General features: G+C 43.0%; 1 protein-coding gene across 2 annotated transcripts in view; it reads left to right on the top strand.

Moving 5' to 3' along the window:
• The window catches only part of YLPM1 (YLP motif containing 1), a 58,014-nt gene that overhangs the window by 19,403 nt on the left and 24,487 nt on the right, over positions 1-14,124 (top strand). For both annotated transcript variants that reach the window (XM_034768519.1, XM_034768520.1), the window contains exons 6-7: positions 5,582-5,693; positions 11,295-11,754. In XM_034768519.1, the coding sequence (XP_034624410.1) occupies positions 5,582-5,693; positions 11,295-11,754 (572 nt within the window). The remainder of the gene's footprint in view (positions 1-5,581; positions 5,694-11,294; positions 11,755-14,124) is intronic.

The raw sequence follows: 14,124 nt of genomic DNA, 5'->3' as shown, positions 1-14,124 counted from the left end.
GATGCTTCAAGGAGCTGCCCCTAGGACGGCTGATCTTTATAAACCCATTCAATTGTACTTTTGAAACCCATTAAATTGTACAGTACTGTGTGGAGGGCAATAATTTCCTTTCTCACCCCCAGATGTGATGAATGTTTGGCTTGAAGCATATGGATTTCTTATTCTGTGCAAATCCCAAGATATTACTATCTTCATTTTCCTTTAGTCCATTTCAATTATCACTATATTTTAACTGAACCCAGATACTATGAGGATGAGAACATTGCAAATACCTAGGATGTAGGCAGAAGCAGGGTTGTGAAGAGCTGTAAAGATGAGGGCAAAAAACTTTAACTTGATATAAAAGTTAAGAAGAAGCTAAGAAAGGAGTGACATGGATGAAGAGTGCCTGAAGATGACTTTTGCATTCTGAATTCTCTTGAGGTAAGTGATACAGAAATTAGCAAGGGCAGAGAGGAGGGGGTTAGAGTAGTCAAAATGAAAAAGAACCAATGCATGTGTAAGAGTTTTGTTCATAAGAACAGAGGGAAGATCATATTTTTTTAGATAACGTACAGGAAATACTAGCAGAAATTTACTAATATGTGAGGAAGGAAGATGCATGGAAAATCACACAGAACTAGTAAGCCTGAGTGACTCGGAGGCTGCAGTTTTTACAACGTCAGTGGAAAAAGAAGAGGAAGGTGTTTGGGGAAAGATGAGGAACTTGTTTTGCCATATTCAGTTTGTGTTGAGGAGCAAGCATACTGGATAATATTAAGTAATCAGATCTGCAAAAATGTACAGGTGACCCCAAAAATTAAATCTGTTAAATGGGTCACTTAATCTGAGAGTCAGCATGGCAATACTACTGGTTTGTAGACTGCCTCACGACCCTGGCTTCTTATTGGACCCAACAGGTTTATTAACAGCTTTGTAGCGGAGTCTCCATGACTCCTTGACTATGGAGATTTAAGTATCCATGTGAATAATACCTCCAGCACCTAGGTCTAAGATTTTATATTCAGTTTATTATGAGTTTCTGTCCCCACACACACTAAACCTGATCTTTAGTCTAGGTTGTAGTGTAGACATAGGTAACGTAATCCTAGTCAGCAACTTCCTGGTCAGACAATCTTCTTCTCCAGAGAGGAGTTGCGGTTCTGTCTCTCACCAGGCAGACAAACTGACTGTGCTGGTCTGCCCTTGGAGATTCATGACCTCAGCAAGCTTCCAAAACATTCTGTTGGAGAATTTTATCCAACCATAGAATCAGGGTGCTGATGGTCTCTATAACCACCTGTTGTCCAGTAGCTTTAACATGACTGCTGAGCAAGGAATTCCTGTAGTCCTATGCTGCAGACTTTAGAGAAGCCAGTAAATCCTCTACACAATAGCAGATGAAAAATTTCATCCAAAATAACTGTTCAGCATAATGACCTGAATAGATTTTATCTAGTTATAGCTGTATAATGCAGAGCATAGGAATTACTGGGTGAAATTCTGCAATCGAGGGAATTTTTCACTACTATCAGGACCAATAACTTGTTGAGTTAGATCCTATCTATTAGAAAGACATCCAGGTTGAATTTTCAAAAGTGCCCAAGTGAGTTAGGCACCTAAGTCCCTTTGACTTTCAGCCAGTCTTGATTTAAAGACTCCAGATAATGAACTATTTTCCTTGATAATCTGTTCTAGTGTTTTACTATTTAAAAGTTGTCTTGTTTCCAGTTTGAAGTTATCTAACTTCAACTTCCAGTTATTGCATCTTGTTATGCCAGTGCTAGGTTAAAGAGTTCCATAAAGTCTAATGTTTACTTCCAATGTAGGTACTTAAAGACTCTGATCTAGTACCTCTTAAGTCTGTGCTCATAAGTCTCTCAATGTAAAGCATGTTTTCCAGACCTCAAATTAATTTTTTGTAGTACTTCTCTGAACTCTCTCCAATTTTTCACAATCATTTTTAAAGTTTAGACATCAGAATTAGACACAGTTTTCCAGTAGCGATCTCACCTGTGCTGTATGTGAAGTTGATATCACCTCTCTATGTATTTAACATTTCCCTGTTTATGCATCCAAGGATTGAGTTAGCCTTTTTGCCACAGCTTCACATTGGAAGCTCGTGTTCAGTGGATTATCTAGTGACCCTTAAGTCCTTATCAGAGTTACTGCTTTCCTGAGGTTTCCACCTCTCACTATCACGCGCACATGTCCAGTAAATATGGCTGCCCACATTCTTTGTTCCTAAATGTAGTTCTGTTCTCCTTATTATTTGCCACCCCACCATTTTTTGTGTCATCTGCAAATTGTATCAGCTATGATTTTATATTTTCTTGCATTTATTGGTAAAAATACTGAACAGAGTTGAACTAAGAACTGATCCCTGTGGGACTCTTGTAGAGTCGTCCTAATTATTGATGATTCCCTGTTAACAATTATGTTTTGAGATCTATCAGTTAGCCAGATCTTAATCCACTTAATATGGATTATTTTGGTTTTGTACAGTGCTTATTTTTTTATCATAGTTCCTGACTGCCTTCCCTCATTTGAAACCCAGTGTGAAGAACTTTGTAAAGTATACCGAGAAAAGATTGCCTGGATCAAAGATAGCTTCTCCAGTTCTTAGAAATCATATATGTACCCCTCTTGGTTGGTGGCAGCCAGTCAGGAGCACTTGAGTCTACTGCTGACATAGAATAGAACATTAACACCTGCTTCAGAGATGGCAGCCTATCAACCTTCCTGAAACATGCAGTCGTCCAGCGTGTGTTCAAGAAACCATCACTTAGTGTCAATGACTTTGCCCATAACCTTCCCATCCCAGGCAAAGTGATTGACGCATTGGTGAAAAGCCATCTCCAGCAGCACTTGACCTCTGCTAATATCTTAGAACCTTCCCTGACAGATTTTAGCCCAGCATAAGGAACAGAAACTGCACTGGTCACATTGATGGAAAATCTCGTCTTATCCAAAGACAGTTGGCACACACACATGCTGATATTAGATCTGTCTGCACTCTTGACCAGCACCCTTTAATTATGAAGTGCTGATGACTCATCTGAGTGACCTGGTGAGATGAGCAGAATTGCATTAAATTGGCTTCCCTCATTCCTGTCATGTCATGTGGGCTATTGCACTTCCTAGAGAGATTTCACATGAGGACTCTCTTGGGGTTTAACTTGTTTATCCTTCTATTCAACTTTCCCACCCTTTATTAAATTGTTACAATTCTAGGGAAGATTTGAAATACTATGGACCCAATGCCAACAATATGCAGATATCAGCTAGCTGCAAATCTTCTGTAGATGATGCCATCATCTAGATATCTCAGTACCTGAGAGAGCACTGCTGCTGAATGAAAAACAGTTGACTAAAACAAAACCTGGGAAAGACAGAGGTGATATTGGTGGGAAGAGGAAAATGCTTTGAAGAACTTGCCAAAGTTTAGCATGGTCCTCAAGTTTTTAAGATGCTTGTGAGAGAAAGTATCTTTTTTTCCTGTTTCTTGTAGTGTTCAGTACATCACTGGCACTTAGTAAATAACTGAAGATGTCTACCTTTTCAGTTGTTACAGTGATACGCAGTCTTGGGATGCTACTAGATGCCTCAGTGTCCGTAGATTACTGGATGATGACAGTAGCAAAATATGCTTTTTATTACATCCTTGGCTAGTCAGGTGCATGGCTTCTTAGATGTGGATCTGTCCGTGGTGATCCAAGTAGCTATCACTGAAAAATTCAACTATTCTAATGTGCTGTACCTGGGGTTGAATGTGTGAAGGTAAAAAAAAAAAAAAACCCTCCTCTGCTGATTCAAAATGTAGTGGTCCACTTGTTAGGCAACAGAGCCTCTTCAGTTCACTGCTCGCTGCAGTGGCTCTCTGTCCACGTCCAAATCCAAATTTAATAAACCAGAGCCCAGCCAACTGATGATCTCAGAGATTGCCCCTTTCCATGCATCCCATAGCAAAAGCTTTGTTCATCATGTAGTCAACCCACAGCTCCAAAATGAGATTGATGCAGGATTTTACTGTCTGCATAATGAAATATAAAACAATCATTATCACAAGAATCCTGAAGAATGGCCAAGCAACAATAAACAGCAAAATATTCCTCCAAACCGTTTTCCAAAATCCCTTACCACTGGAAACATTTAGAGGTGCCCTAATGGTGTAATATAAAGAGAGAGAAAGCTTGGATGATGCACAGGTACCATGGGTACGGGTTCATCATGCACATTTGTAGGAAGGAACATCAAAAAAGGAAGAGATAAACTTATAAATTGGAATGTAAATGAATGAGGTCTTTCAGGGAAGAGTGTAGAAAGAAGAGGAATAGACCTAAGAACAGAGTGTCATGGTTCACCTTCCAGAGGGAACAGGAAGATCAATGAGGGAGCAGTATTTGGTAAAGACAAAGTCCAGGGAATGGGGTGCCCCACTTTCCTGCATCTGCCATTGCACCCTTTAGGGTGATAATCGCACAAGCTGGATTTTATACTAAAATGATGAACAGTTACACAGTTACTGTTAACATTTGTAATCCTTAGGTTTCAGTTAAAAACACATTGAAATGAATGGGGACATTTTCTACCTCTTTCAAAGCTGTTTTGTTTTCACACTCATAAAGATAGTGTACCTTTTATTCCCATATGGAAGGTTTTAATTGCAACCAGAAGTGCTAGAAATGTAATTTTCAAAAAGTGAATGGAAGTTATGATTCTGGAGAATTTAATCTGTCATGGGAACTGGTTTAATACACCAGGTTGTCAGCGACTTTGTCATCTGTGCTTTAGATAATGGTGTTTAAGGCCTAATAAACTGATACACTGAAACAAGAAGGCTTCGTATGTGAAACAGATTCTCTCTACAGCACCAAAGAAAGGGTTCAATTAAAGAAGATTCTGTTGACTGTTTTCCTCAGTTTTAAAGTTAACGCTGGGGAAGTCACCCTTTTGTATCAAACCATATTGAGAGTTGTTTTCTACCTTACACTGACTCTTCTCATTGCGTACTTCAGAAGGAGCAGATCATAAGCAGAACAATTCAGCGTAAGAGGCTTGAAATTGATAAGACTCCTTCTGATGATGCTTTGAGACAGAAGCAGAAGTAGAAATGTAGAGAATAGCTTTTCTCAACTTCAGGTGTCTTCAACTAGATCTGTTCTTGGGTATCAGTTGTGTGTTGATCTGGATTTGCCAACCAATGCATTTTTCCAAAGCCAGGTGTTAGGAACACTGGATGTTAGGGGAGCTCCGAGTTGCTGCAGCCATTATTATTTATTGTTTGTATTGAGGTGGCACTTAGGAGTCCCAGTCATGGACCACGACCCCATTGTGCTAAGCACCCTACAAACACACAACAAAAAGATGGTCGCTGCATCAGAGAGCTCACAATCTAAGTCAAGTCTCTCCCAGTATGCTGGCTGTTGGGGTGCTACCAGCTGCTTGTGTCATAGCTTATCCCAGACGTAAACTCTGTAGTGAATAATGATTCTTAATACTACTACAATATATTTTGTTGGTGTACATATTGGTTCCCTTTTTTTTTTTTAAACAGCACATTTATGCCACAGAATGGTAACACTTTTTTTTTTATGTACAGGGAACAAAAAGAACAGCTGCAGAAGTTGAAAGAGTTTGTGCCTGATCCCCACCTGCCATCACAGGAAACTTCTAGATCACAAACCACAACTACAAGGCCACGTGCCTTTCAGGTAAATGAAATGCTGATGATAATTCACCTGGGTGTGAACATTAGTTCAAATCTGGAATCTAGCTAAAATAGGTATTTCCTGGCTTCTGACGGTGAGGCGAAGCAAACTGAGGTAGGTACCTCATAAAGTAATACTTTGCACTTAGTCAAATCTCGCAAAACTGTACTTTGGTAACCTACAAACCCAAATGGAAAAAACTTTTGAGTGTGTAGTTGACTGAAACACAAGCCAGTGAGATTCTGCTGCTGTGTTGGGGGCAAGAGTAATGTGTCTCATGACATGCTTCTCATAGACCGGGGGGAGCATGACATGCTTTTTCCAGTGTGGGAGCACCATATCAATTCCTAGCATGCCCCAGGCATTCAGGTAATCCCCTGAAGAAGGAGTAGGGCATTTATAATTGTCTGATGGTACTAGTGTTCTTCCCCAGCACTGATTGGGCCACAAACCTCACTTACCTGCACTGGACTCTCCCTTTCAGTAGTTTAGATTAGTGTTGTTCTATTGTACATTTGTTTGATCCAGTACTCTTGGATTTTTGTATGTGTGTTTCACATACTTGTTAATCTGAAGTATTTATATGGCTCAAAGTAGTTCAGTTATGTATAGGGAGGATAGGAGAAGATACCTTAATTTTACACTTTTAAAAAGTTAAACTAAGAAGTTTTGCTCCATCACCCAGATCACTCTGCTTGAACACTGTATACCTTTCCCCTGTCCTTCATCTCTTTGTCTTTTTAGATCAGAGGTCCTCAAACTGTGGTCCATGGACCACTAGTGGTCCGCGAGCTCCATTAAGGTAGTCCGTGGTTAGTTCCCTCTAAGGTGCACGCCTGGGCGGCCGCACATGAAAGAATGAAGGGCCACCCACCTAATTAGTGGAGCCGCTCAGGTGTGGCTCCACTAATTAGGTGCCTGGACCCTGGAGAAGGCACACATGTAAGGTGAGGTGGTGGCCTTGGGGGGAATAAGGGATAGGTGGGAGGGGGCAGTGGGCTGAGAAGAGGGGATGGGGGAATTTGGGACATGCAGGGTTGTGACAGCCAGAGAAAGAGGCGACTTTCCCCAGCTCCAGGGCTGCGGCTGTCGGGGAGAAATGACCCTCCTTCCCAGCCTCAGCTCGGCTGCAGCCGCGGTAGACCCCCCTCCTTCCCAGCCCCAGCTTGATGGCTGCTGGGGTGGGGGGGAGAGGGCACATCCATCGCATTAGAAAGGTAAGACTACTGATATTAAAATATGAATTGTGTGCTTTGATTTATAGAACAAAAAAATTAATTAAGTTTTTTTTATATATCACTTTTATCCAAAGTCCTTTACAATAGTTAGCTAATGGTACAGACAACATTTGGAAAGATCATTAAGTGGTCTGCCGAGACCCTCAGCAATTTTCAAGTGGTCTGCGGAAAAAAAAGTTTGAGAACCACTGTTTAGATTATAAACTCTTTGAAGCAGGGACTGTCCCCTCCTTTGTGTTTGGAAAGCACCCAGTGAATAATGGGTATAATAATATACTGCTTAAATCACACATACTGCTTATATTGTTTAAATCACTTTACAAACATGATCGAATCCTATCAGCACCTCCGTGAAGTAGGTAAATAAATATTAGACACTGATTGGCAGAAGAGCATGAAATCCTCTGACCCATTTTCTTCTAGGAAGTCTGTTTTCCAAATGTTGAAGCAACTCTACTTCTGTGTTTCTCAGCAACCTGTGGCACAGGCTCTGTGTAGGAAGCTATCAGAGTCATTTTTTCTTCAGTGTACACAAACTGTGCTTTCCATGTGTAGGCCTGACTTGACCTGAATAATTGGACATGGGTGAAGCCTCATTTCTTGGGAGACAGGATTAGGGAGGTAAATGGATCAGCAGGCTGGAAACAGAATGTCTGTACTAGCTTGAGAGGTCATCTAGTCCAGTCCCCTGCACTCATGGCAGGACTAAGTATTATCTAGACCATTCCTGACAGGCGTTTGTCTAACCTGCTCTTTAAAAATCTCCAATGATGGAGATTCCACGACCTCCCTAGGCAATTTATTCCAGTGCTTAATCACCCTGACAGTTAAGACGTTTTTTCTTAATGTCTAACCTAAACCTCCCTTCCTGCAATTTAAGCCCATTGCTACTGGTCTTATCCTCAGAGGTTAAGAAAAACAATTTTTCTCCCTCCTTCTTGTAATACCTTTTATGTATTTGAAAACTATTATCATGTCCCCCCTCAGTCTTCTCTTTTCCAGACTAAACAAACCCAGTTTTTTCAATCTTCCCTCATAGGCCATGTTTTCTAGAGCTTTAATCATTTTTGTTGCTTTTCTCTGGACTCCCTCCAATTTGTCCTCATCCTTCCTGAAATGTGGTACCAAGCACTGGGCACAATACTCCAGTTGAGACCTAATCAGCACAGAGTAGAGCGGAAGAATTACTTCTTGTGTCTTGCTTACAACGCTCCTGCTAATACATCCCAGAATAATGTTTGCTTTTTTTTCAACAGCGTTACACTGTTGACTCCTATTTAGCTTGTGGACCACTATGTTCCCCAGATCCCTTTCCGCAGTACTCCTTCCTAGGCAGACATTTCCCATTTTGTATGTGTGCAACTGATTGTTCCTTCCTGAATGGAGTACTTTGCATTTGTCTTTATTGAATTTCATCCTATTTACTTCAGACCATTTCTCCAGTTTGTCCAGATCATTTTGAATTTTAATCCTATCCTCCAGAGCACTTGCAACACCTCCCAGCTTGGTATTGTTTGCAAACTTTATAAGTGTACTCTCTATGCCATTATCTAAATCATTGATGAAGATATTGAACAGAACCGGACCAAGAACCAATCCCTGCAAGACCCCACTCATTATGCCCTTACAGCATGACTGTGAACCACTGATAACTACTCTGGGGGAACGGTTTTCCAACCAGTTTTGCACCCACCTTATATCTAGGTTGCATTTCTCTAGTTTGTTTATGAGAAGGTCATGTGAGACAGTATCAAAAGCTTTTCTAAAGTCAGGATATACCACGTCTACCGCTTCCCCCTATCCACAAGGCTTGTTACCCTGTCAAAGAGAGCTATCAGGTTGGTTTGACATGATTTGTTCTTGACAGACCCATGCTGACTGTTACTTATCACCTTATTATCATCTAGATGTTTGAAAATTGATTGCTTAATTATTTGCTCCATTATCTTTCCGGGTACAGAAGTTAAGCTGACTGGTCTGTAATTCCCTGGGTTGTCCTTATTTCCCTTTTTATAGATTGGCACTTTATTTACCCTTTTCCAGTCTTCTGGAATCTCTCCCGTCTTCCATTACTTTTCAAAGATAATCGCTAATGGCTCAGATATCTCCTCAGTCAGCTCCCCGAGTATTCTAGGATGCATTTCATCAGGCCCTTGTGACTTGACGACATCTAATTGGTCTAAGTAATTTTTTACTTGTTCTTTCCCTATTTTAGCCTCTTCTGATCCTACCTCATTTTCACTGATATTCATTGTGTTAGCCATCCAGTCACCTCCAATCTTCTTGGAGAAAACCAAAACAAAGAAGTCATTAAGTGGGATAGTTTGCTCTTGTGCCCTTAATAATGCCTCTTTGAAAAACTGCCAACTGTCTTCAACTGTTTTTACCCTTAGACTTGTTTCCCATGGGATCTTACCTACCAACTCCCTGAGTTTGCTGGTCTGCCTTCTTGAAATCCATTGTCTTTATTTTGCTGTTCTCCCTCCGACCATCCCTTAGAGCAGTGGTCTCCAAACTTTTTTGGAGTAAAAAATTTTTGAGCACGCACCCCTTGCTGTGCCAAAGCAAAAAAAAAAAAGGCCACTCAGACTCCCATCCGAACTGTCGAAGCAAAAAAAAAAAAAAAAAAAAAAGTTTGGACTCCCGCCTGATGGAGAAAAAAAAGCGCTCCTCTTGCCACGCATCCCCAAGGATCCTCTTGCGCACACACCCCACTTTGGAGACCACTGCCTTAGAATCATGAATTATTTCATGATCACTTTCACCCAAGCTGCCTTCCACTTTCAAATTCTCAACCAGTTCTGTCCTATTTGTCAAAATCAAATCTAGAACAGACTGTCCCCTAATAGCTTTCTCCACCTTTGTTACAAAGTTTTAAATAACGTTACAGTGCTTCTTTTAATTTGTCATCTTTAAAATTGTATCTGTTATGGGAGGAGGTGGTCAGACTATGGACCTTGTGATGAATAAAGAAGCACATTTTCCATGTAACCAAGGAGAGCCAAGAGGTTGATGTTAGCTGAACAGAAAGCAAGTTTTCTCTAGGGTGAGCTAAGGAGCTGATATTAACTCTGGAGAGGGTGGATTTTTGCTGGGAGTTGTCAAGAAGCTGGCAATAGCTGTAGATAGGGTGGATGTACACAAGAGCTAGAGACGTAACTGTTAGTAGTGTAGGAAGCTCTGTTTATACTAGGAAGTTTACTAATTGTGGGCAGTGGGTGTTGCTGAAAACAGTTTAACTGCAAGTATAGAATGGCCAAACCATGATCACAGCTTTTTCTGAGCAGTCCTCTATTAGGGTTTGTGAAATAGTGCAGAATATGGTTTACTCTTGCGTATAGTTGCAGTTAAATAATTTTCAGCACTGGTTCAGCTGCACCTGTTGACAGCAATGGGTACATTTTCTACTGTAGATGCAGTCTTAGACCTGCTGCTGTTTAGAGGCAATTCTTCTTCACATATCTATAACGTGAAATTTAGCTGAGAGAAACACCTGGAAGGTGCTTTGGCTAAAGAGAGAGCTTAATTTGGTAAGGTCATTTTGGATGAGAGAACAGTTACAGTAAGCCTTTATTCATATTTGACTTAATGTCTTTAGAGGTTTCAAGTAGTGAGCACACAACAACCAATCCAGAATGGCTATTCTTCTTGGGATATCAGTGTGCCCTCCTGTGGGGGGACCTGAAAATGCTAATGGTTAGGAATGTGTGAATTACATACTGTTATGAAAGCACCCTTCTCAGCTGGGACTAGAGGTCTGCTCAGGCCCAATTTTTAAAAATCAACCTGGGCCTGAACCTGACCCTGGCACAATCGACCTGAACCTGACCTGAGAGTGTCAAGTCCTTTTCTGGCCCACTTTCCTGGCACTTTCCCCTGAAATTTCCCCCAGGTGTATTGCCACCACCATTGCCTTGTCCTGCTGCGGGGGCTTCCCACTCCCCATACCTGGTGAATGTGGTCAATCACCGGACACCTTCTGCTCATGAGGTTGGTGTGGCAGCAACTGCGTACTCCACTCCTGCCAGCTACCACTGCCTTGCTGCACTGTTTGCGCTGTGGAGTGAGAGGCACTGTGACTTGTAAGTGTGATAACTCCCTAGCACGCACAGTGCAGCCAAATTTCAGTGCCCAGCAGGAGCAGGGCATTCATCTGTCTCCATGGTGCCAATCCCACAGGTAGGAGGAGGTGATCAGAGCCGACCTGACCTGAACCCGACACTTGTAGCTGGGTCCTATTGTGTTTGGTCAGGTTGCAAGGCTCTATCTGGGACACAAGTTGTTCAGAGGGCTTTGTTTACTGTTTTCACATAGGGTGAGGGAAGCTGTTTATAGAGTCTTATTAAAAAATGTTTCCCATGTCTAGGCGTCTTCTCAACTGCCACCTGAGTCACCAATAGAATCTCAACCTATCAAACCTTCTCCTGCTGTTATTATAAAGCCACCAGTGTTGTTCAGGCAGCCCACACCGGTGACGAGGCCAGGTGCCCCGGTGACAAGGCCAGGTGCCCCGGTGACGAGGCCAGGTGCTCCAATTCCTGCTTCAGCTACAACCTCAAGTCAGGCTCCTGCAATAAAGCCAACATCTGGTGTGAAACAGGAACGTTGGGATGAGGATTCTTTTCATGGACTCTGGGATACCAGTGAAGATAAAGGAGCAAATTTGGAGTATGCATTATGTAAACCAGAATCAGTGCTGCCACCCTCAGTGTCATCTTCTGGGAAAATACCTCCTCCAGGTCATACTCCCATTCCATCATCTGTACCAGCATCAATTCCTAAACCACCTCTAATTCAACAGACTGTGGATTATGGCCATGGGCGGGGTGAGTAATGGAAAAAATAATTTTGCCTCTAGTACTGGGACCCTTAAACAAAACTTTTTCTTTCTAAAGGGACGTACTCTGAGTGGTAATTACCACACAAAGTATGCCCAGAATCTTAACACAATCACTGTGTAAGCTCTGTACACCATTATGTAGTGCCAAATACCTCAGCTGCAGTGAGATTGAAAGTTGTTGCTATATGATCGATCTCCTCATTTAAATAATTAGACTTCACTTGTGAGTAGGGCCCTACCAAATTCACGGTTCCATTTTGGTAAATTTCACAGTCATAGGATTTTTAAAACCTTAAATTTCACAATTTCAGATATTTAAATCAGAAATTTCACAGTGTCGTAACCGGCGAGGGGGTCCTGACCCAAAATGGGGTAGTGGGGGTATCGCAAGGCTATTATAGGGGGGGTCGCAGTATTGCCATCCTCACTTCTGTGCTACTGCTGGCAGCAGTGCTGCCCTCAGAGCTGGGTGGGCGGAGAGTGGCAGTTGCTGGCTGGCCGCCAAGCTCTGAAGGCAGCGCCGTTGCCAGCAGCAGCACAGAAGTAAGGGTGGCAATACCATATCATGCCATCCGCACTTCTGTGCTGCTGCTGGAGACAGTGCAGCCTTCAGAACTGGGCTGCCAGCCAGCAGTAGCAGAGCTTCCTGCAGCTGGGGGAGGTTCCCAGAGGTGGGTCTAACCTGACCATGGGATCAGCCTGTTATGGGGAAGTGGAAGTCCCATCCCTCCCGAGCCTGGCCAGAACTAGCAGCTGGAGCCTGGCGCACGATAGGAGCCCCCAGCCGGGGCACCCCAGCCTTGCCCCTCCTCAGCTCCAGGCCCAGCTGTTGGGAGTTAAAGGGACCTTGGGCTGACTGGGGATGACGAGGGGAGGATGACAGGGTGTGTAACCATAGTACCTTGGGCTTTCGCCCACCCATAAGGCCAATCCTGCCCCCCCAAAACAGTGATGATCCTCTCCCCCCACGCCACTCTCACTTCTGAGCTATTGCTGGCCATTGCGCTGCCTTCGGAGCTGCGTGCTTGGCCAGAAGCCACTGCTCTCTGGCCGCCCAGCTGTGAAGGCAGTGCAGAAGTAATGGTGGCAATACCATGACTCCCTTACAATAGCCAGATTTCACAGGGGACACCAGATGTTACAGTCCATGATACGTTTTTCACGGCCCATCAGTTTGGTAGGGTTCTGCTCGTAAGTTTACTTTTTCCTTCCATGCTGTGATGTAGAGGTGCTTGACATGAATTAAATTGATTATTGACACCTCCGGTTCTAATCAACACTAGCCCATGTGATAGAATCACAAAACAATATATCATAACCAGTGCAATATTGATACTCTACATTAAACCAGGTCTTTTTATCTGAACGTTAGGTCACCTGTAATAAAATGGACCACTCTTTGAACCCCTACAAGTAGAACATCTAATGCTATTGTTCTTTTATTATTTGTCTGTGTATTGCCCAAAGTAGATGAGGAGCTCTGCAGGCAAGAATGAAGACAAATTCCTTTCCCTCAAGAGTTTACAACTTATATAGTCAACTGACTGATGAAGAATAATGGATGGGGTTCATATTTAATACTGAATTTCCCAAGGCTAAAATTTAATATGAAGCTTTTAGTGAGAGTTCATTTCCCATGGTTTTACACCACTTTAAAAAGAGAGAGATTCTGCTAGAATGCAGTTACTTTTAAAATGAGTGTTGTGGTATAGCTAGCTTTATTGTTCCTGCAACTTGCCAGTAGTTATTTGGAGCAGAAATGATCCCATGATTTGAATATTTTATTAAAAATTGTTAGAAAACGGACAGGAATCTAAACTGGCTACTTCAGTTACTGTTGTCTACATAGTGGTATCTCTGTGACAAATATAGGGTATGGCTGCACTGCAATTAAAAACCTGCAGCTGGCCAGGCTAAGGGACTGTTTAATTGCGGTGTAGATGTTCAGGTTCAGGCTGGAGCATGGGATCTAGGACCCTGCAAGGTAGGAGGTCCCACAGCTAAACTAGGGTTACCATATTTAAAAAATAAAAAAAAGGACACTCCAGGGGCCCTGGCCCTGCCCCTTTCCCACCCCCGGCCCCACCCCAACTCCGCCCCTTCCCCGCCCCCAACTCTGCCCAATTCCCCACCCCTTCCCCAAAGTCCCTGCCCCAACTCCCCCTCCTCCCTCCCAGCCACGCGAAAAGGGCTGCCCAAGCGCTACCGGCTTCACGGTTTGCCGGGCAGCCTCCAGACCCTGCGCCCCTGGCTGGGAGCTTCCCCTCCCGGGCTCCAGCTGCGCTGGGGAAGTGCCGGCCAGGGGCGCAGAGTCTGGGGGCTGCCCGGCAAACCGTGAAGCTGGTAGCGCTTGGGC

The sequence above is a fragment of the Trachemys scripta genome, chromosome 4 (genome assembly GCF_013100865.1).
Source record: "Trachemys scripta elegans isolate TJP31775 chromosome 4, CAS_Tse_1.0, whole genome shotgun sequence".
NCBI classification, from domain to species: Eukaryota; Metazoa; Chordata; order Testudines; family Emydidae; genus Trachemys; species Trachemys scripta.
The sequence above is the reverse complement of the archived record's forward strand: the minus strand, read 5'-3'. Positions and strand labels throughout refer to the sequence as shown.